The sequence below is a fragment of the Phocoena phocoena genome, chromosome 13 (assembly GCF_963924675.1).
Source record: "Phocoena phocoena chromosome 13, mPhoPho1.1, whole genome shotgun sequence".
In the NCBI taxonomy this organism is placed as follows: domain Eukaryota; kingdom Metazoa; phylum Chordata; class Mammalia; order Artiodactyla; family Phocoenidae; genus Phocoena; species Phocoena phocoena.
In genome coordinates this window covers 83,081,111-83,102,178 of record NC_089231.1, presented here as the reverse complement: position 1 = coordinate 83,102,178, position 21,068 = coordinate 83,081,111, and the positions used below count along the sequence as shown (strand labels likewise).

Here is a 21,068-nt window from a genome sequence, read left to right as displayed (position 1 = left end):
GGCCATTCTCGCCCCAGCGGGGCGAACAGAAGCCGACAGGCAGCAGGAGGCCACCTGGCCCCGACGGTCCACCGCAGGCGGGAGGCCGCTCCCGCGGGGCAGTGCGACCGCGACCCCGCTGCTGCCAAGTCGGCTCCTCCCGCCGGGGACTCGGCGCCCCTCCGCTCACAGTGGACAGCCCCCTCCCAGCAGCGGGGCTCCAGGCGCCCCAGGCCAAACACCGCCCGCCCCTCGCCTACCTACCTGAGCCAAGACGCCGAGCGGACACAGGCGAGGAGCAAACGCAGCGCAACCGCGCAAGCACAGCTCTCTCCGCTGGGCGCGGAAGGTGAGCAGGGCTCAGCGGCGACCCCTGATCGCTGGCCACGCCCCCGCGCGGCCCACCAACCCAGCGGCGAAGGCCGGGCTTGAGGGCGCGGTCTCTGGGGGCGGGCCCGGGGCCGCCGCGGGTCCCCGCCCACCTGGGTCTGCGCAGCTCCCCGCGCACCTGCCGGCTGAGAGGCCCGGCCCTGCGGAGCCCGCCCGGGTGAGGCTGACCCCGCTCTCCCCGGCCAGCCCCCCGCCTCCTCCGGCCAGCTCTCCTCTCCTCCCTGGCCAGCTCCACCCCCGCTCCCCACGGCCAGGCTCCCCGCTCGCCACGGCCATTCCCCCGCTCCTCCCCAGCCAGGCACTCCCGCCTCCTCCCGGCCAGGCCCCCTCCCCGCTCCTCCCCACGGCCAGCGCCCCGCTACCCGGACGCGCGGTGGCGGCTGGACAGACGCGGAGCCGCGGTGTCAGAACAACCTTTAATCCCGCGCCCTACGGGACAAGCCTCCGAAGCGCCTCCTCCGTCGAGTGGCCCTGGATCAGCTGGATCTGTATCTCCACAGTCAGGGGGTCGGGGCGGTAGTCGCTTTCGTACACTAAAACCAAAGATTTTCTTATTTCTGAAGAAATATTAAAGTGTGAATCCGGAGCGATGAGCGGGCTGGCAGTGCCGGGCCATCCCGGGCCAGCTCACGACACGTCCCGGAAACGCAAATGTGACCTCCGCCGTCCCGAGGCGAGCACGGTTTCAGAATCAGATTCCGCCCTCGGGTCTCCACCGTAATAAGGAATAAAATTAAATCACATCTAACTAGATCATTTAACACGTCTCAGTTTGAATTACAAGATGAACTAGCTGCTTTTTCTTGGAACATCTTTTTCACTTGAAAGTACGCTGACAAAATATGGTTATTTCGACGTGAATATTTGTCAGATATTTTCTAAAAAAAGAATGAAGCCTGGCACTTCAGGGAAAACAACTGAAAGCATTTTGATAAATACATTTACAACATTTGAACTTTCAGGTAGAAACTAGAACTTTGTAACACTGTATCTGCCACCATGGACTTAACAGTTTTCCAATACTCAAAAGACTTTTCTGATGTTATGGTTGATGATAAAGAACACGATTTTTGGATAATGGATAAAAAAAAATGTGTCAACAGTTGGAAGGTCTGCATAACTCAGTGAACCAGTACTTGACAAATAACAATTGCCAGATGTTAACAATTGTGCATGGGTAAGACAGCCATTCAAAATGCAACGTTAAAAACAAAAGGCAATGTAGACCAATGGATTAATTTAACATAACTGATTATGAAACATTTCATCCATATAGATTCAGTTTTCACACTGTAACAACCTTTAAAAAACTACTAGTTGTCAAGTCTCATGCAAAGAGGAATATCCACAGTTATTTTAAAAGCCTATTAAAATATTTCCCTCTTTTCCAAGTACATGTCCATGTGAGGTTAGATTTTCTTCATATACTTCAACTACAGCAACACATCACAGAGACTGACTGCAGAAGCAGTTATGCAAATATGGCTTCCTCAATTAAGCCAGACATTAAAGAAATTTGCAAAAATGTAAAAAAAAAAAAAAGTTTTGTTTAAAACCATTTTAACCCAAGGATTCAATCACAAATCTCATGTCCATATTTGTTTGGGTCTTCAATTCCAGTAGTGTTAAGTCCTTTGTTCTTTTTCAAAGTTGTTTTGGCTGTTCTAGATCCTTTGAATTTCTATATGAACTTGAGAATCAGCTTGCTGATTTCTACCAAAAGAAAAAAGAAAAAAAAAATCCCTCCAGGGTTATGATTGAGATTTTATTGACTGTAGATCAATCTGAGGAAAACCAACATCTTAACAATGTTGAATCTCCTGATTTATGTACATAGTATATATCTCCACCGATTTACGTCTGGTTTCTCTCAGTAACATTTTATAGTTTTCAACATATAGAACTTCTATTGATAATGCTATTGTAAATGGTATTATTTAAAATTTGTGATATCTGATTGTTCATTGCTCATATACGGAAACATTTTTTGAATTCTGCAACCCTGTTAAACTCACTTATTAGTTTTAGAAGCTTTTCTAATATACGCATTTAGTGCAATAAATTTCTCTCTAAATACTGCTTTGTTATATCCTACTAATTTTGGCATTTTGTATTTTTATTTCCATTCAGTTCAAAATACTTTCTAATTTCCCTTTTGATTTCTTCTTTGACCCATAGGTTATTTAGAAGTGTGTTATTTAGTTTCTTCTAAAAATTGGGGGATTTTGCAAATATTTTTGTTTAATTCCACTGTAGTCATAGAGGATACTTTATATGACTTGAATTCTTTTAAACTTATTGAGACTTGCTTTATGGCCCAGGTATAGAATATCTCAGTTCTGTGTGCGCTTAAAGAATGTGTGTGTGTGTGTGTGTGTGTGTGTGTGTGTGTGTGATTGGATGGAGTGCTCTGTAGCTAAGCCGTCAGTTAGCTCAAGTTAATTGGCAGAGTGTGATTCAAGTCTTCTACATGCTTATCGATTTTCTATTTGTTCTATCAATTACTTATTTGTGCTGAAATCTCTGAATATAATTTTGGATTTATCTCTTTCTCCTTGTACTTCTATCAGCTTTTGTTTCATGTATTTTGAAACTCAATGATTAGGTGCATACACGCTAAGGACTGTTACATCCTCCCAATGAACTGACTCCTTTATTATGAAATGACCCTCTTTATCCCTGGTAATAGTCTTTGCTCTGAAATCTACTTTGTCTGGTATTAATGCAGCTACTCCCATTTTCTTTTGATTAGTGTTAGCATGAATATCTTTTTCCATCCTTTTTATTTCTTATATTTTTGTATCTTTAAAGAGGGTTTCTGATAGGCGGATAGCTTGGTCTTACTTTTTTATCCAATCTGATCATCTCTGCCTTTTAACTGGGTGTTTAGACCATTTATATTTCACGTGGCTCAATATAGTTGGGTTTAAGTCTACCATCTTGCTGTTTTCTATTTATCCCATATGTTCTTTGTTTTTTCTGTTTCCACCTTCAGACTAACTGAATATCTTTATAATTCCTATTTTCTCTCCTTTGTTGGCTTATTAACTATAACCCTTTGTTGTGTTTGGTAATTGCAATCATTGTTGCTTTTGTTACGGTCATCCATTTACAATGCTTGGTGTCAGCTTATTTATCTCTTGTAAAAATAAAATACAGTCTGTGTGTGAAAAAAAAAAAATGGTCCAGTTCAGGGGCTTTTAGTATATTTACAATGTTGTGCAACCATCACGGCTCATTTCAGAGCATTTTCATCACCCCAAATGGAAAACCCGCACCCACTAGGCAGTCATGCCCCATTCCCTCCTTCCCCTGCCCCCAGGCAACCACTAATCTACTTTCTGTCTCTATGGATTTGACAATTCTCCACATTTCATATAAAATCGTTATGTGGTCTTTTGTGTCTGGCTTCTTTCCCTTAGCATTGAGGTTTCAAGGTTTATCCGTGGTTTAGGACCTGTCAGTGCTTCGTTCCTCTTTGTGATGGAATAATATCCCATTGTATGGATGGACCACATTTTGTTTATCCTTTCATCCGTTGAGAGCCATTGGGGCTGTTTCCACTTTTCAGCTGTTCGGAATCAGGCTGCTGTGGTCTTGCTTTCGACTTTTGCAGCAGTCTCCCAGTGGAGTGACCTGCCTCCTACCTCTCCCTCCAAGCCAGACAGTTCTAAAAATTAAATCTAGGGACTTCCCTGGTGGTCCAGTGGTAAAGAATCCTCCTTACAATGCAGGGGACACGGGTTTGATCCCTGGTCAGGGAACTAAGATCCCACATGCCACGGGGCAACGAAGCCCACGTGCCACAACTACTGAGCTTGCGCGCCTCAACTAGAGATCCTGCCTGCTGCAAACTACAAAGCCCACGTGCCCTGGAGCCCGCACACCACAACTAGAGAGAAGCCCACGCACCTCAACGAAGATCCCGCATGACTCAACTAAGCCCTGATGCAGCCAAAAATAAATAAAATAATAAATCATAAAAAAAAAATTTTAATCTAAAACTTACCTATTTCAATGCTGCCACTGCCCATACAACAAGTCCAGGCTCCTTATACAGCAAATAAGGGCTAATGTCCTGCAGAAGCAGGACCACCGCTGAGCCAGAAGGACCCTGGACACTCCCAACCCTGGGCCTCCCTACTCACTCCATCCTGGCCCCCAAACCAGAATGCCTGTCCTGCCCATGTCATGACCGCAGCAGGGCTGCAGGGAAGACACAGGGTTTGGTCCTCAGGGTAGACATGGCCCTCCCACCAGCTGGAAGATATGATTCTCCATCCTTCCATTCCTTTGGTCCCCAATCAGGCTGATCCCTCAGCAAGTCCTGCTATATTTGTGCCCTTCCCCAAATTCATATGTTGAAATCCCAGCCCCCAAAGGTGATGATATTAGGAGGCGGGGCCTTTGGAAGGCGGTTACATCATGAGGGCAGAGGGAGACCGCTGGTCCCTTCCGCCACGTGAGGACCCAGGAAGAAGGCGCGAACCAGGAACAGGACTCTCACCTGATGCTGCTGGCAACGTGGTCTTTGACTTCCTGGCCTCCAGAGCAGCTAGAAATAAATGTCTGTTGTTTATAAGCCACCCACGCTGTGGAATTTCACAGCAACCTGAACGGACTAGGACTGGTCCTCAGTAAACACCCCCTGCCCTGTTACCATCATCGGTCTTACCATTTTTAGCTTTCTCACTCTTATTCTTCTTTGAATCCTGAGAGGAAGAACCACAAAATAAGTTCCTTGCCGGAGTGGGGGGATGCTGGGGAAAGGGTGGGTGCCCTCACCCCCGCCAGGGCCTCTCCTGGTCTCCTGGGGAGCAGCTGCCCGAGCTGCCCGCTTGCCTGGCCCCTCGCACTCGAGAAGGCCGCCCACCATGCAGGTGACCCTTGCTGCATCACCCCTCCAGCGCCCCCTCCTGTGGTTCTGGCCCCCCTCCCCCTCCCTCCCACAGCCTGGCCAGGCTTCTGTGGGCAGGGGAGGCCAGGGGCACTACTGTACCCTGTAAAGCGTCAGCCTGTCGGTCTCCAAGGTACGGACCACCCCGAAGTTGCACACGGTGGACACGAATGGCTCCCCGGAGAGCAGGGGCTCCAGGTCCACCAGGCCACTGCCCAGCACCCGGAGGACGGGCGGGTCCTGGCGCAGATCCTTACGAAGCTCCTTCTTCTTCTTGCTCCCCTTCTGCTCCTGTGGGGAGAGGCTGGGCGAGTGGAAGCGGGGAGCAGGGGACCGAGGGAGCAGCCCCGCCCCCGGCCGCCCCACACAGAGGCACCTTGGCTGGTTCTTTCTCCCCTTTGCCTGCTTTGTCTTTCCCATCTTTTCCCTTCTTGTCTTTCTCCTTCCCTTTCTTGTCCTTCTCTCCCTTTTCCTTCTTAGCAGCCGAGGGACTGTTGGGGGAAGGCGGCACCGCAGGCCAGGAGAGAATCTAGGGGACAGAAGCTGGGTTGGAGCTAGCCAGGATCTTTCTGGAAAGGCACCGAGACCCTGCCAACAAGGGAGCAGGGCTACAGATGCCCGACAGAAGAGCGGAACAGAGGAGAAGTGGGGCAGAGAAGTCAAAGACCACCCCTGGAGAATTCCAGCCTCCCACCTTCTCCTCCACGATGGTGACGGTGGTCCCTGAGAGCAGGAAGGCCTTGAGCCGCACCAGGTCCTTGAGCACGTGCTGCATCTCGTAGTTGCAGGGGATGACGTCAGACCAGGGCTTGCGGACTGTGCTAAAGAGAACTGTCCTTGGGGAGGGGAGATGGAGACATGGGGGCCATCACCCAGGAGGCTGTGCTGGGGACCAGGGACAAGGCTGGGAGGGCACTTTGAGAAGATGTGCACATGTGGGCACAGCGTGAGGCTGTGGGGTCAGGGAGGGCAGGGGACAGAGTAGAATGCAGAACGATAAACGCAGGTGTGGTCTGGGCCCTGTTCCCAGCCCGGTGAGCATCCTTACCCCGGGGATGGCCAGAGCCGGGGATCCAGGCACGGCCGCAGCTTGGCCAGCTCTTCTGCAGAGTCCATGGGCCGCGGCAAGGGCGCTGAGGCGCCGGACTCCTCCAGCTCCCTGGACTGGGACTGGGAGGCCAGCCCAGACCCTACAGAGTCTTCAGCCTCTTTGATGGGCTCTTTGGGAATGTCCTCACCCAGCTGTTCCGTGCTGGGCGGGGGCTTGACGATCTGCCACAGAAGACATGAAAACACGTCCAGGGCTGCCGGCCTAGAGCTCTCACCTGACACCATGCGAACGTGGTGTAAATGGGCACCCGTGTTTGATGGACGTGAAGCAAAGCCAACACGTGGACTTAGGAGGCAGGAAGTTATAAAAAAAATTACCAGTCCTGTTTTTTCCTGAAAGTTCTATGTTAACAGTAAAAATAGTAACAATTTCCACATGAGCTGGGGACCCTCGCGTGTTTTTGGTTCTTTTGGCCACGCCCTGCGGCACATGGGACCTTAGTTCCCTGACCGGGGATCAAACCCGCGGCCCCTGCAATGGAAGCGCAGAGTCTTAACCACTGGCCTGCCAGGGAAGTCCTGGCCCCAGGCATTTCTCCTAGTAGGATGACACCGTTGGGTTTTCTTGTGACAGGAAGGGAGCCGGGAGGTGTAGGGGCAGTTGGAGAACGTGGTGGGGAAGCCAGCAGCCTAATCGTGAAACTCTGGGCTACTCCCTTGTTATGGCCTTTGCTCCCATTTCAGGGGGGATGGGAAGGGGTGAACACGGTTGAGAATTACTCCAGCTGCAAGAAACAGGCTGAGCGGAAGCCAGTTTCCTGCTCAGAGTAGGGTATGAATTGGAAAGATCCACGTTAAGGGTTTTCCTGGGTCCCCAAAGCCGTTGTGCCTGCACAGGAGCCCCTGAGGACCCGAGAGCAGAGCCCCCACGGACACACCTCAGCCAGCACACGGCCATATTCATCTCCTTCGCCTTCCTCATCTTCCACAAACTCGTATGTTACATAATAGCTGTAAGTGATGAAAGGGCCTTGGGGCCCTGGTTCCGGGTCCAAGACCGAGGAGTCCAGAACCCCTCTGACATGTCCAACAGTCACCACTAACCGCGCCTCATGCGCCAGGAGATCTGCAGGGGGGAACGGGCAGGGGTGAGGGGAGCTGCGGGGAGGGACTGGGCAGGCAGACAGCAGGGGAGGGCAGGCGAGCTCAGCTCCTGCCTTCTTTCCTCCGAACAGGGCTGAGCCTCACTCTGCAGACTTGGGTTCGAATCCCAGCTCTACCAAGTTCAACACACCGGTGATTTGGGGTAAGTCTCTTTTGGGCAAGAGGCCACTCTTAAGCCTTGTTTTCCTGACGTGTAAAATGGGAATGGTAGTAGCCTCTTTGCAGTATAGTTACAGATGGAGACTACGTTACCTTAGCCCGTGCTGGCACTCAGTAGGCACAGCTATTTTTATCAATGTTTTGTCACCCTGACCTTGAGAAGGCTCTGGTGCAGCTTGTGCTGTGAGCCACAAGGGGGTGATCTCAAGCCACCACGGACGCCAAGAAACTAATTTAAAGAATGTTTCCCATTTGTCCAGGAAGGGAGGGGACTGTGATGGTCCCAGCCTCCCTACCATTTCTGTCGCCAAATCTCAATCACGACGATCAAAAACTGGGAGAGAACTCTGACCAAGAAGGTGACCTACACCTGACCAGGGTCTGGGTCAGCCAGGGAGCTGGATGACAGACAGACACGTGCAGCCAGTAGGGTGATGGTCGGGCCAGCAGGTCCCCCTAGCCCCCCACCCTGCCCTGCACATCGGCTCCCTCACCCCCGCTGTGGCTGAGCCCACGGAACAGATGCTTCTCGCTGGGTGCCACGGTGATGTCGTCCAGCACGCAGAGGCCAGACAGGCCGTCGATGATGAAGCCCCGGTAGCAGGGCACCAGGGCCAGCGGGTTCCCCTGCAACACAAGCAACCTCAGGCGCCGCAGCGTTCGGAGGCCGGACACCATGCCCTGCAGGTCCGTCAGGTCATTGAAGCTCAGGTCCAGGGAGATGAGGTTGGGCCTGGAAGGTGAGTGGGACTGCCTGACGTCAAGAGGCCAGGTAAGCAAAGGGGTGGGGACAGGTAGCTGTGATCTTGCCACGGCATCTGCATCCCCCAGCACCCCGAGTCCCCGATGGACAAGGCCTGGTGCTGAGGACGGGATGGGAGGCTGTGCCCATGCTCGACTCTCAAGCCTTGTGCTGCCCTTGACCTGGGTTAGCCCCCCTGTTGGGAAGGGGTTCCTGGTTCTCCCAGTGGCCTCCCTCCTTACTGTGGCATAGAGGTGGCCACCGCCAAATCCTGCCTCTACCGGACTTCTGCGTATACAGACCTCTTCTCAGTTAACCGTCTATCTCCCATAGAGCCTAATACAGGGTTGTGCATCTAGAAGGCTCAGCAGAGAGGGACAAACTGGCGAGGAAGGTGGAGGGGAGCCTCAGCGGAGGAGCAGCGGGTGGGGGTAGGAGAGGTCGGTAAATAGGGGGGCCTGGGAAGAGGGTGCATGAGGCTCGAGGGGTCTAGAAGCTGGAGGACGCTCTCCAGAGTCAGACCAGCGCATGACCACAGGAAGCCATCTGGTTCATTTCTTGGGGGACGTGGGTGAAGAAGAACTGGCCGGTGAGGACAGAGGAGGTGCCCTGCACCCCAACCTGGAGGAGAGGGCCTTCCTGCTGCACAAAGCAGAAAGCAAATCTATTTCAGCTCTGAGAACAGAGGCGCAAAAACAAACAAACAGAACCAAAACCCACGAGGGGACTAAGTACAGTCCCGCCATCACGTGTGACGGCCTCCCAGCTGTGGAGTTCAGGAACGTCAACTCCCCTCCCTCCCCCCTCCCATCCTGCCCGCGATGTTGGCCAGCCAGTGACGAAAACACCCGAGAAGAACGTTTCATGCTGACCGGCACACAGATTTTACCCAATATCAGCCTCCTTCAAGAGAACTGGCGGAAACATCAGCAAAACTGATTCGCAGGAAGTGAATCCTTTTAAATTCAAAACAGCAAAAGACGGAGGTTTCACACATGCATGTGTTGCTATGAAATCCATACTCAGCATGAAGCAGGTTACGTTACCGGAAGTCTGTTTTCCAAATCAAAACCCAGAACACTTAGAACTCTGTCCATGGTACGAGTCTGAACTCAGCTGTCACACGAAGTCCAAAGTGTACGTTTCCTTCCTGTGCTACACACCCTGACGGCTGAGGTCAGTGGAGGGAAGGGATCCGGAATTGTACACGGCCAAGGCTGTGAAGAGGCAGCTTGGCCAAGAGTAGGGAAAGGGGAGGAAGGAGGAAATTAGGGTCAGAGAGACGGACCTTCCACGAGCACGTTCCCAGGAGGCCTGGGAAACAGGGCAGCGATGTTGCCCTGCGCCTCGTGCCCCTTCTGGGCTGTGAAGAAAGGAACAGTCATGAACGTCAGCCCGGGGAAGTGCCCAGGAGGCTGAGCCCCGGGAATCCTCAGAGCTTCTCTGACAGGCCTCCCTGGCCCCGCTTCCTCTGATGGATTTTCACGGATGGTATCTGAGGCCCTGAGACTCCTCAGATCCAGCGTTTCAGTTTCCCACTGCTCACCCACCAAGAAGACAAGGTCTAACCAAGAGCTGTCTGTAGGGCAGCAGTTCTCAGCTGGGGGTGGTTTGGCCCCCAGTGGACATGTGGTGCTGTCTGGAGACCTGCTGGCTGTCGCAGCTGGTGTGGGGTGGGTGCTACTTGCATCTGGTGGGTAGAGGCCGGGGATTCTGCTCCACCTACGGCAGTGCCCAGGACGGCCCTCACAACCAAGAATTAGCTGGCCTGAGTGTCAACAGAAACCCTGAAGCAGAAGGTCCACTCATTCCCACTACCTCTTGGTGTCCTCCCCTGGGCCTCAGGGGGTTTTTTGTTTATTGGGTCAGAGAAATAAATCCTAGGTCCGGACTTAGCAGCCAATCAGGAGTTATTATAGAAAAGAGCAAAGCTGAGTTCTCCAAGTCACCAGCATAGAATGGCCCAAATCTAATGCTCGACCTCTCCCTCCCTCTTTCCACGTGGGGCTCCCGAGTTACCAGTAATCACTGGTGACGTATAGACTCTCCAGGGGGCCCAGAAGCTTGTTGTGACCCAACCCCAAGTGCTGGAGTCTTGGGGGTGGGCGGGTGCACAGACACTCCATGCTGGTCATCTTGTTGCCGTAGAGCTCCAGCACCTGCGACGCGGGTGGAAAGACAGCCCGTGAGCCCAGACAAAATGGAACCCACTCCCTGCTTCCATCCTGGGCAACTCAGGAGAGGAATTACGAAGTACTCATGCCTCATCTCCCTGTGCCCACCTGGACCCCCTTCTAAGAATCCTGGGAGAAAATATTCCCGCAGCAGGTGTCAGAAAGTTTCTTTTCCGATGAAAAGACAACCCTCAGAAAGGGAGAAAATATTTGCAAATGAAGCAACTGACAAAAGATTAATATCCAAAATATACAAACAGCTCATGCAGCTCAATATTAAAAAAACCAATAACCCAATCAAAAAATGGGCGGAAGACCTAAATAGACATTTCTCCAAAGAGAACATACAGATGGCTAAGAGGCACAAGAAAGTATGCTCATCACTAATTATTAGAGAAATGCAAATCAAAACTACAATGAGGTATCATCTCACACCGGTCAGAATGGCCATCATTAAAAAAAATCTACAAACAGGGCTCCCTGGTGGCACAGTGGTTAGAAATCCACCTGCCAATGCAGAGGACACAGGTTCGAGCCCTGGTCCTGGAAGATCCCACATGCCGTGGGGCAACTGGGCCTGTGCACCACAGCTACTGGGCCTGCGCTCTAGAGCCCACGAGCCACAACTGCTGAGGCCCGTGTGCCTAGAGCCCGTGCTCCGCAACAAGAGAGGCCGCCCCAGTGAGAGGCCTGCGCACCGCAATGAAGAGCAGCCCCCACTCTCCACAACTAGAGAAAAACCCGCACGCAGCAACAAAAACCCAACACAGCCAAAAATAAGTAAATTTTAAAAAAAATCTACAGACAGTAAATGCTGGAGAGGGTGTGGAGAAAAGGGAACCCTCTTGCACTGTTGGTGGGAATGTAAATTGATACAGCCACTATGGAGGTACCTTAAAAAACTAAAAATAGAATTACCATACAACCCAGCAATCCCACTACTGGGCATATACCCTGAGAAAACCATAATTCAAAAAGACACATGCACCCCAATGCTCATTGAAGCACTATTTACAGTAGCCTGGACATGGAAGGAACCTAAATGTCCATCAACAGAGGAATGCATAAAGAAGATGTGGTACATATATACAATGGAATATTACTCAACCATAAAAAGAACGAAACTCAGTCATTTACAGAGACGTGGATGGACCTAGAGAGTGTCATACAGTGAAGTCAGAAAGAGAAAAACAAATATCACATATTAATGCATATATGTGGAATCTAGAAAGATGGTATAGATGATCTTATTTGCAAAACACAAATAGACACAGATGTAGAGAACAAATGTATGGCTACCAAGGGGGAAACTGGGGGTGGTAGGAATTGGGAGATTGGGATTGACATATATACACTATTGATACTATGTATAAAATAGGTTAACTACTGAGAACATACTGTAGAGCACAGGGAACTCTACTTAATGCACTGTGGTGACCTAAATGGGACCAAAATCCAAAAAAGAGGGGATATATGTATACGTATAACTGATTCATTTTGCTGTACAGTAGAAACTAACACAACACTGTAAAGCAACTATACTACAATAAAAATTAATCTTAAAAATTTTTTAAAAAGTTTCTTTTCCTGTTGTGAAGGAAACTTTAAAATATGGAGTGGAGGTGATGTCGGAGAGAGTGGGAAAGGAAATAAGTTAACACTTTTAAAATATTTATTTTTATTTTTGGCTGTGTTGGGTCTTCGTTGCTGCGCGTGGGCTTTCTCTAGTTGTGGCGAGCGGAGGCTACTCTTCATTGCGGTGTGCGGGCTTCTCATTGTGGTGGCTTCTCTTGTCGCGGAGCATGGGCTCTAGGCGCACAGGCTCAGTAGTTGTGGTGCACGGGCTTAGTTGCTCCACGGCACGTGGGATCTTCCTGGGCCAGAGCTTGAACCTGTGTCCCCTGCATTGACAGGCAGATTCATAACCACTGCGCCACCAGGGAAGCCCTGAGTTAACATTTTTGCAATTTCTCGACTCATGGCAGTTGTCTCTCGGAAAGCCAAAGGGCCCCTGGCTGGAATAGGGAATAAACCCAAAGATAACAGAGTTCTTGTATTTCTCCTCCAAGGCCTTGCCCGCTTTCTTCTTGAGCCCAGTACTGAGCCATACTTCTGAGCCTCTTCTGCCGCAAAATCTACTAGTCTCAGCATTTAATTTAAAATTGAGACCATTTTGATATGCTCAGCTGAAGACTCGTAATAAAGCCTGGCCTACCTCTTTTGGGGGCTTCCCTGGTGGCACAGTGGTTAAGAATCTGCCTGCCAGGCTTCCCTGGTGGCGCAGTGGTTGAGAGTCTGCCTGCCGATGCAGGGGACACGGGTTTGTGCCCCTGTCCGGGAGGATCCCATGTGCCGCGGAGTGGCTGGGCCCGTGAGCCATGGCCGCTGAGCCTGCGCATCTGGAGCCTGTGCTCCACAACGGGAGAGGACGCGGCAGTGAGGGGCCCACGTACCGCCAAAAAAAAAAAAAAAAAAATCTGCCTGCCAATGCAGGGGACGTGGGTTTGAGCCCTGGTCTGGGAAGATCCCACATGCCGTGGAACAACTAAGCCCGTGAGGCACAACTACTGAGCCTGTGCTCTACAGCCCGCGAGCCACAACTACTGAAGCCCGTGCGCCTAGAGCTGTGCTCCGCAACAAGAGAAGCCACCGCAATGAGAAGCCCGCGCACCACAACGAAGAGTAGTCCCCGCTCGCCGCAACTAGAGAAAGCCCACGCGCAGCAGTGAAGACCCAACACAGCCAAAAATAAATTTATTAAAAATAAAGTATTCTTGGGCTTCCCTGGTGGCGCAGTGGTTGAGAGTCTGCCTGCCAATGCAGGGGACACGGGTTCAAGCCCTGGTCTGGGAAGATCCCACGTGCCACGGAGCAGCTGGGCCCGTGAGCTACAAGTACTGAGCTCTGCGCGTCTGGAGCCTGTGCTCCGCAGCAAGAGAGGCCGCGACAGTGAGAGGCCCGCGCACCGCGATGAAGAATGGCCCCCGCTCGCCGCAACTAGAGAAAGCCCTCGCACAGAAACGAAGACCCAACACAGCCAAAAATAAATAAATGAATAAATAAATTTAAAAAAAATAATAAAGTATTCTTAAAAAAAAAAAAAGCCTGGCCTACCTCTTTTTAAAACTTTTTTATTGTGGTAAAATATATATAATTTGCCATTTCAACCCTTTTTAAGTGGACAATTCAGCAGCATTAAGTACATTCACTTAATGTACAACCATCATTACTATCCACTTCCAAAATTTTTCATTACTCAAACAAACTGTGTACCCATTAAGCTCTAACTCCCCAATCCTTCCCCCGGTAACCACTGATCTACTTTCTGTCTCTATGGATTTGCCTCTTCTAGATATTTCATGCAGTGCAATCGTCTAGTATGTGGCCTCCTTCATTCAGCAGCATGTTTTCAAGGTCATCCATGTACATATGTCATTCCTTTTTATGGCGGTGTGGACGGACCACATTTTGCCGCTCCATTCACCTGCTGATAACAAGCGGGCTGTGTCCACCTGTTGGCTACTGTGAATAGCGCTGCTGTGAACACTGGCATACAGGAATCTGTCTGATTCCTGCCTTGTATTCTTTGGGGTGTATACCTAGGAAGGGAATTGCTGGGTCATGTGGAAATTCTACGTTTAACTTTTGGAGGGATCAGGCCTACCTCTCCAAAGCCTGAGGCTGGCCCTTAGCACAGTCACGACGGCCAAACATTCTGTGGGGGGTGGGGGGGAGCAGAGGAGGGGCAGGGCCTCTGGGCAGCATTGGCTCCAAGACCTGGAATGGAACCTGGGCTCCTTTACCTTGAGAGTTGGGGGCAGGTTGGTGGTGTCAATCTCCTTGATTTGATTAGCACTCAGCACCAACTCTTCAAGCTTCACAAATTTCAGGAGGTCGCTGTCCACCAGGCTCACCTGGAAGGGAGGAAAGGGAGCACAGAGCTCCAGTGCGTGGGGCAGCCCTGGAGTGACGGCAATGGCACGCGCACCGCCCCACACCCCAAACCCTTTCTTCTCTTGCGCGCTTTTCCTGCCAGGATTTGAGTGCCTCGGCCGCCGCAGTGGCCTGTCACCTCTCAACCCTCACCCCTCCTCTGACTGTAGGTGTTGGACAACTTCCAGCTCATGTCCTGTGTCCCTTGTTGGACTGTCAGCTCCTGAAGCCAGGAATCCCATCTTCTCTGCTGTCTACCCCAGAGCCACAGTGAATCCTATGGTCTTAAGGAAGCATTCTAGTTTACAACCAGCAGGGTCAGACCAGAAGCTTCAGGAGTCTGTCTGTGAATCCTCAGTTGACTTTGGCTTCCAGGACATTAGGGGCCCTTCCCGGCTGGGCCTGCCTTCTCTGGGGTAACAGACTAGGCCAGCTCGCCAGGATTGTTGGCCCTGCTCTGTGGACAAGCTGGTGAGATTAATCAGGGGAGGGCAGAGCTAGGTCTTACCACCAAGGCTTGTAAGGGGAACGGCCCCCCCTAACACCAACCCTGTACCTGGTGTTCGCCCCCAGTGCTCACCTGTTTGTCCACCACCCGTAGCGACCTGAAGTAGGTGTAGAAGAAGCTGTCTTTGAGCATCAGGGGATTCTGGATGGCCAGCTCTCTCAGAAAACGGTCCTCAGCGCTTGAGCCCTCCAGCAGGGCCCAGGGTGAGTGGGGGCTGCAGACCAGGCCCAGCAGGGCATCCACCGTCTCCTCCCCAGGGCCCACAGCGTCCTCCTCTCGGGGGATTAGCTCCCGCCATGCTCGGTAAGTTTGAGGAAGAAAGCGCGACTTATTCTGCAGAGGTGGAGGCAGAGAATTTCTCTCATTATGACTCAGCCCCTCTCAAGGACTCAAAACTCTCAAAATGGAATCGATTGTTAAACAGGACAATCAGGGAGAGTTTAGAAGCCGGGAGGTGCAAAAGGCAATCTGTGGACTGGAATGAGCCAAGGAAAGGTTTTTGAAGAAGAGGCGGCAAGCCTGCGAAGGTAAATTCAGAACCTGTAGATGCCACAAGTGGAGGATGAAAGATTTCGGTCCTGGAGTGTACTCTCTCCCACTCCTTCCTCTTGAGAGACATCTATGAAACCCCCAAGTTCAGCACAATGCCAGGCACATAAACAACAATTTATTTGTTGTTGAAACAAATAAATTAGTTCCTTGATTGGTATCTCAGTTTTCTCTTCTATGAAACTGGACACCAGCCGACAAGAGTAGGTGGGGCCCCAGCTTCCCACCAAGTCCCCGGGAACCCTTCAGGACTCAAGACTTCCGGGCACACCTGGGACGCCCCGGGTTCTCAATGTCATGCTCCTTGTGCACTTAGGTGATGAGGATGGCCCCTGTGGCCACAGCACAGCAGGGTCCTAACTGCAAACCTTGCTCTCGGGTTGAGCTTTTCACCCCAAAGGAGCCCGGTGTCATTAAGACAGCCAGGCGCCTGCCCCAGATCCGCCCGATGCGCTCAGGTTGGGGTCCTGCTCTGGTGGTGGTGGTGGGGGGGGTCCCTGCCCTCCACCCTGCGTCAGCGCCCACAGGCCCTGGGGGGCCTATCCCGTCCACCCCTGCAGTGTCCCTGTTCCCACAATCCATCCCCATCCCCCCACCACCCCGGTCAGGACGCTCCCTAAACGTCCAGACGCAAACATCCTCTCAGGTTTCTCCAGACCAGCCAACTCCTGGGGCTGGCGGCCCGCTCAGCACCCGGGGCCAGCACCACCCCGACCCCGCTCTCCGCCCCTAGGCCCCGGCCTGGCCCCTGGTCAGTCCCCTCCGTCCCCCAGAGCCCCGAGCCCCTCCTCCAGCCGCCCCGCCAGCGCCCGCACCCAGCTGCCCGTGCCGCACGGGAACTCGTGCAGACACAACTTCCGCAGGTGCTCCCGGACCGCGGCGCTCACTGTCAGAGCTGGCGGCTCCATGATCGCCCGTTCTCCACGCTACCCGGTTGCTAGGCAACCTCCAGGACGCGCGCGTGCGCCAGGGCCGGGCGCGTGCTCAGGCAGGCGGGGGCGCGCGGCCGCGCCGGCCCTCGTGAAACACACTACTTCCCCTTGCGGGCCAACTTTTCCCCAGCCAGGAATCTGAAACCCCGACTCAGCCCCACGTGCGCTGGAGTAAAAATACACTTCCCCACCGCAGCCTGGAGGTTATAACCTTGGGGGCCCCCAGCAGGTACTGAGCGCTTCCCAGTTGTTAATCTGTTTCTATTTCTACTCCGAAGCCCCCTCGGAATAAAGTGTTAACTCTCATCCCTGTGTGGCAGAACTGGAGAGGAGAAATGAGCCCAAGGCCAAATAATCTGAACACTCTCATCAGTGGATTCCAAGGTGGATCTCTTTAATTCCTGAGTCAGGGGTTTTAATCACTGCCCAACTATACAACCCGTTTAGCACCAAGGCCCCATTTCAGACTCGTCCAATCTCATTCATCTCTCCATCCTCCCAGCACCTAGCCCGCTGCCCGACATTCTAGGGACTCCTGGGCACCGGTTCGTGAAATTAATGGGGTAAGATGATTCTGGTTCCTATAATTTGGAAAGGCAACTTCTTGATTGAGATCTAATTTACATAGCTAAAGTTCACCCGTGTAGAGTGTACAATTCTGTGGGTTTTTGTATATTCACAGGGCCACTATAGTCATAGTGCAGCTGTCACTGTAATCTAATTTTCAACATTTTCCTCACCCCAAAAGGAAGCACCACCCATTAGCAGTTAAACCCCACCCCCACCCCACCCCCCGCATTGGCCCAGTCCCTGTCAACCACCAATATGCTTTCTTTCTCTGTAACTGCATCTTCTAGATATTTCATGTAAGTGGAGTTATACAGTATTTGTCCTTCCATGACTGGCTTCTTTCACAGCATAATGGTTTCAAGGTTCATCTGTGTTGTAGCATGTGTCAGAACTGCATTCCTTCCTATGGCTGAATAATTTTCTATATATGGGTAGAAGGCATTTTATCCATTCCTCAGTTGATGGACATTTGAGTTGTTTCCACTTTTTGACTCTTACGAATCATGCTGCTGTGAACATTTGTGTACAAGTTTTGTATAAACATATGTTTTCGTTTCTCTTAGGTAGATACCTAGGAATGAAATTGCTGGGTCATATGGTAACTCTATGTTTAACTTTTTTTTTTGGCTGCGTTGGATCTTTGTTGCTGCGCGCGGGCTTTCTCTAGATGCAAGCAAAGGCTACTCTTCGTCGCGGTGCTCAGGCTTCTCCGGTGGCTTCTCTTGTTGTGGAGCATGGGCTCTAGGCGCACAGTAGTTGTGTCATGCAGGCTCAATAGTTGTGGCTCGGGGGCTCTAGAGCGCAGACTCTAGAGCGCAGGCTCAGTAGTTGTGGCACACAGGCTTAGTTGCTCCGCAGCATGTGGGATCTTCCCAGACCGGGGATGGAACCTGTGTCCCCTACGTTGGCGGGTGGATTCTTAACCACTGTGCCACCAGGGAAGTCCTATGTTTAACATTTTGAGGAAACGCCAAAGTGTTTTACACAGAAGCCGCACCATTTTACATTTCTACCAGCAATATACGGGGGTTCCAATTTTTTCATATCCTCACCAACACTGATTATTTTACGTTTACAAAAACTATAACCATCTTAATAGGTGTGAAGTGGTAGCTCATTGTGGTTTTTATTTGCAGTTACCTGATGCCTGACTAATGATATTGAACAGCTTTTCTTGTGCTTATTGGTCACTTGTGTATCTTCTCTGGAGAAATGTCTAGAATAAATACTTTGGTCATTTTTAAATTGGGCTGTCTTTTTACTGTTGAGTTGTTATATATTCTGGATACTAGCCCCCTGTCTTGTACATGATTTTCTCCCATTCTGTGGCTTGTCTTTCACTTTCTTGGTAGTGTCCCTTGACAAACAAAAGTGTTTAATTTCGATGAGATGTAATTTATGTTTTTCTTTGTGTCATTTTAAGAAACAATTGCCTAGGAACTTCCCTGGTGGTCCGGTGGCGAAGACTCTGCGCTCCCAATGCAGGGGGCCTGGGTTCGATCCCTGGTCAGGGAACTAGATCCTGCACGCTGCACTGAAGATTGCACGCCGCAACTAAGACCCAGTGCAGCCAAATAAATAAATATTTTTAAAAATAGTAAGAAGAAACCACTGCCTAATCCAGAAAATTGAGTTTTGAGCATTCTTTATACATTCTGCTCACAACTCCTTTGTCAGATTTGCGTTTGGTAAACATTTTCCTCCTAGTCTAGGCTTGTCTTTTCATCCTCTTAACAGGGTGTTTAGAAGAGAAAAATATTTTTTAATTTTGAGGAAGTTCAATTTGTTGATTGTGATCCTTCCAAAAACACCCACTCTTGTGGACATCTGTCATTCTTTTTGACTGTCCTATATTAGAACACCTTTACTGCTATTAGAAAAATTTTCCAAAACTGGGAAATAAGACAAAAAGGGAGCCACCTGTCATTTTAAAGAATAAAACCAATATCCAAGAATCTACAGTGATATAAACACATCAAAGAGATGAACCAGGGAGGACTCCTGGGGTTTTGGTAACACAACTGGGTGGTTTTACTTTTTCCTCAATTCCAAAACCACCACAATATGGCTTTTGCCTCCCCAACAATTTATTCAAACTCCCCTAGCAAAGTTCCCAGTGACCTCATATTCTCAAACCTAGTGTATCTCTTCAGCCTTTATCTTATCTGACCTCTCCGCAGCTTTTGCTGGTGCCAATCGTTTACTCCTTCTTGAAAACCACTTCTCATCTTGTTCCATGACCACATGTTTTTCTAGTACATTTCTTTCCCTCTTGAGGATGTCTCCTCGGTGTTTTAGACTAAATCCTCTTCCTGTACCTGTTCCGTTAATGGAGGTGTGCCCCAGGGCTCCACACTTGACTTAACTCACACTGGTCCTCTCTTGTAGGCTTATAGTTTTATCAACACAATATACAGGTAGCACCCAAATGGATGTCTCTGGTTCCTTCCTTCAAGCTCCATATCCAAATGTCCAATGGCCTGCTGTACATCTTCACCTGAGGGTTCCATAACACTTCCACCTCCCCATGTCAATAACTGAATTCTTCACAGCACCCGAGCCCTGTAATCCTCTCTCAGTTTTGAGCAACACCATCTATTTAGTTACCCAAACAAGAGACCTGGAAGTCGTCCTCAATTCCTCCCTTTCCATTATCCCTAGATCCAACCAATCACCTCCTAAATACTGGATTCTACCTCTTACAGATTTCAGCAATCTGTCCACACATCTTCATCTCCACTCTCACTATTACCCTGGTTCAGATCCTGGTCTTTGGCTATGTCGAGTGTGAGGTCCAGCTGATATCCATTGGGCAGTTGGACATTTAGATCTGAAGGAGAGAGACATTAAAGTGTGAGGAACAGACCAAGCGTGGGGCCCCTGGACGCATGTCCATTAAAGGGCCAAGCAGGAAGATGATTCAGCCTCAGAAGGCACTGTCTGAGGCTGATATCCAAAATATATCAGGAGGGGACCTCCCTGGTGGTACAGAGGTTAAGACTCCCTGCTCCCAATGCAGGGGGCCCAGGTTCGATCCCTGGTCAGGGAACTAGATCCCACATGCCACAACTAAAAGATCCCACATGCCACAACTAAATACCTGGTGCAGCCAAATAAATAAATAAATATTTAAAAAAAAAAATATATATATATATGTCAGGATAACGTCATGAAAGGAGAGGGGAAAAAAAGTTTTCAAGGAGGAAGTAGTTGGCATTATTGCATACCATGAAGGGATTAAGTCAAACAAAGGCTGAAAAGAACCTAGTAACATTGACAATATGAGGTCACTAGAGACTATACCAGTTCTCACAAATACCATAAATTTAGCAGTTTAAGACCACAAAGTTACTGTCTTACAGTTTCTGTAGGTCAGGAGTCCAGCAGGGTGTAACTAGATTCTATTCTCTCCTTGGCGTCTTACCAGGCTAAAGTCAAGGTGTCAGCTGGGGCTGCAGTTCTCACCTGGGACGCAGGGACCTCTTCCAAGCTCACGGGTTGTTGGCCAAATTCATTTTCTTCCCCTGCTTTCCACCTGGCCCCCTCCATCTTCAAGCCAGCAATGGCAGTTGAGTCTTTCTCATGCTTTGAGTCTCTCTCACTTCTTCTTCTTCCTTCCTCTTCGTTTTTAAGGCTCATGTGACAACCTTGGACCCACCTGGTAGTCAACCTATCTTAAGGTCAACTGATTAGTAACCTGAGTTACACCTGCAAAGTCCCCTCTGCCGTGTAATGTAACCTAATTGTGGGAGTAAACACCAGAGGGTGAAAGTCATGGGGTCAAAATGTTACCTACTGTGGACTTTTCTAGAGGGTTTTGAATTATTGGGATGAAAACCATATTGTGGCAGTTTGGGAAGTGAGGTAAAAATGAGTCTAGATCACTCTGTCAAGAAGCTTGGATAAGAAGAGGAAAGACGGCAACGATTACAGGGGGACTTGGGTTAAGGGTGGAAGGGGGTTGCTGGCTGTCTCTTCCGTTGTGCACTGGGTTTTATGAACCACCCAGGTCCGACCTCAT

General features: G+C 50.3%; 1 protein-coding gene across 1 annotated transcript; it reads right to left on the bottom strand.

Annotated features, from left to right (window-relative positions):
* Positions 1 to 798: 798 nt before the first annotated feature.
* On the bottom strand, positions 799 to 16,453 carry LRRC43 (leucine rich repeat containing 43). Its single transcript, XM_065889534.1, has 12 exons — positions 16,361 to 16,453; positions 15,069 to 15,329; positions 14,359 to 14,469; positions 10,401 to 10,540; positions 8,134 to 8,372; positions 7,255 to 7,442; positions 6,315 to 6,538; positions 5,961 to 6,102; positions 5,643 to 5,795; positions 5,369 to 5,557; positions 5,045 to 5,081; positions 799 to 926 (listed from the first exon to the last, which is right to left on the bottom strand). Exons 1-12 carry the CDS (start codon positions 16,451 to 16,453, stop codon positions 799 to 801), a joined length of 1,905 nt encoding a protein of 634 aa, XP_065745606.1.
* Between the last annotated feature and the right edge of the window lie 4,615 nt (positions 16,454 to 21,068).

Excerpts from the sequence above, each read along its gene's own strand:
- LRRC43 (XM_065889534.1), bottom strand. The coding sequence starts at position 16,453 with ATGGAGCCGCCAGCTCTGACAGTGAGCGCCGCGGTCCGGGAGCACCTG. Across the intron at positions 6,539-7,254 it reads ATGGCCGTGTGCTGGCTGAG|ATCGTCAAGCCCCCGCCCAG; the intron begins GTGTGTCCGTGG and ends CTTCTGTGGCAG. Across the intron at positions 927-5,044 it reads GAGTGAGAAAGCTAAAAATG|AAATAAGAAAATCTTTGGTT; the intron begins GTAAGACCGATG and ends ATATTTCTTCAG.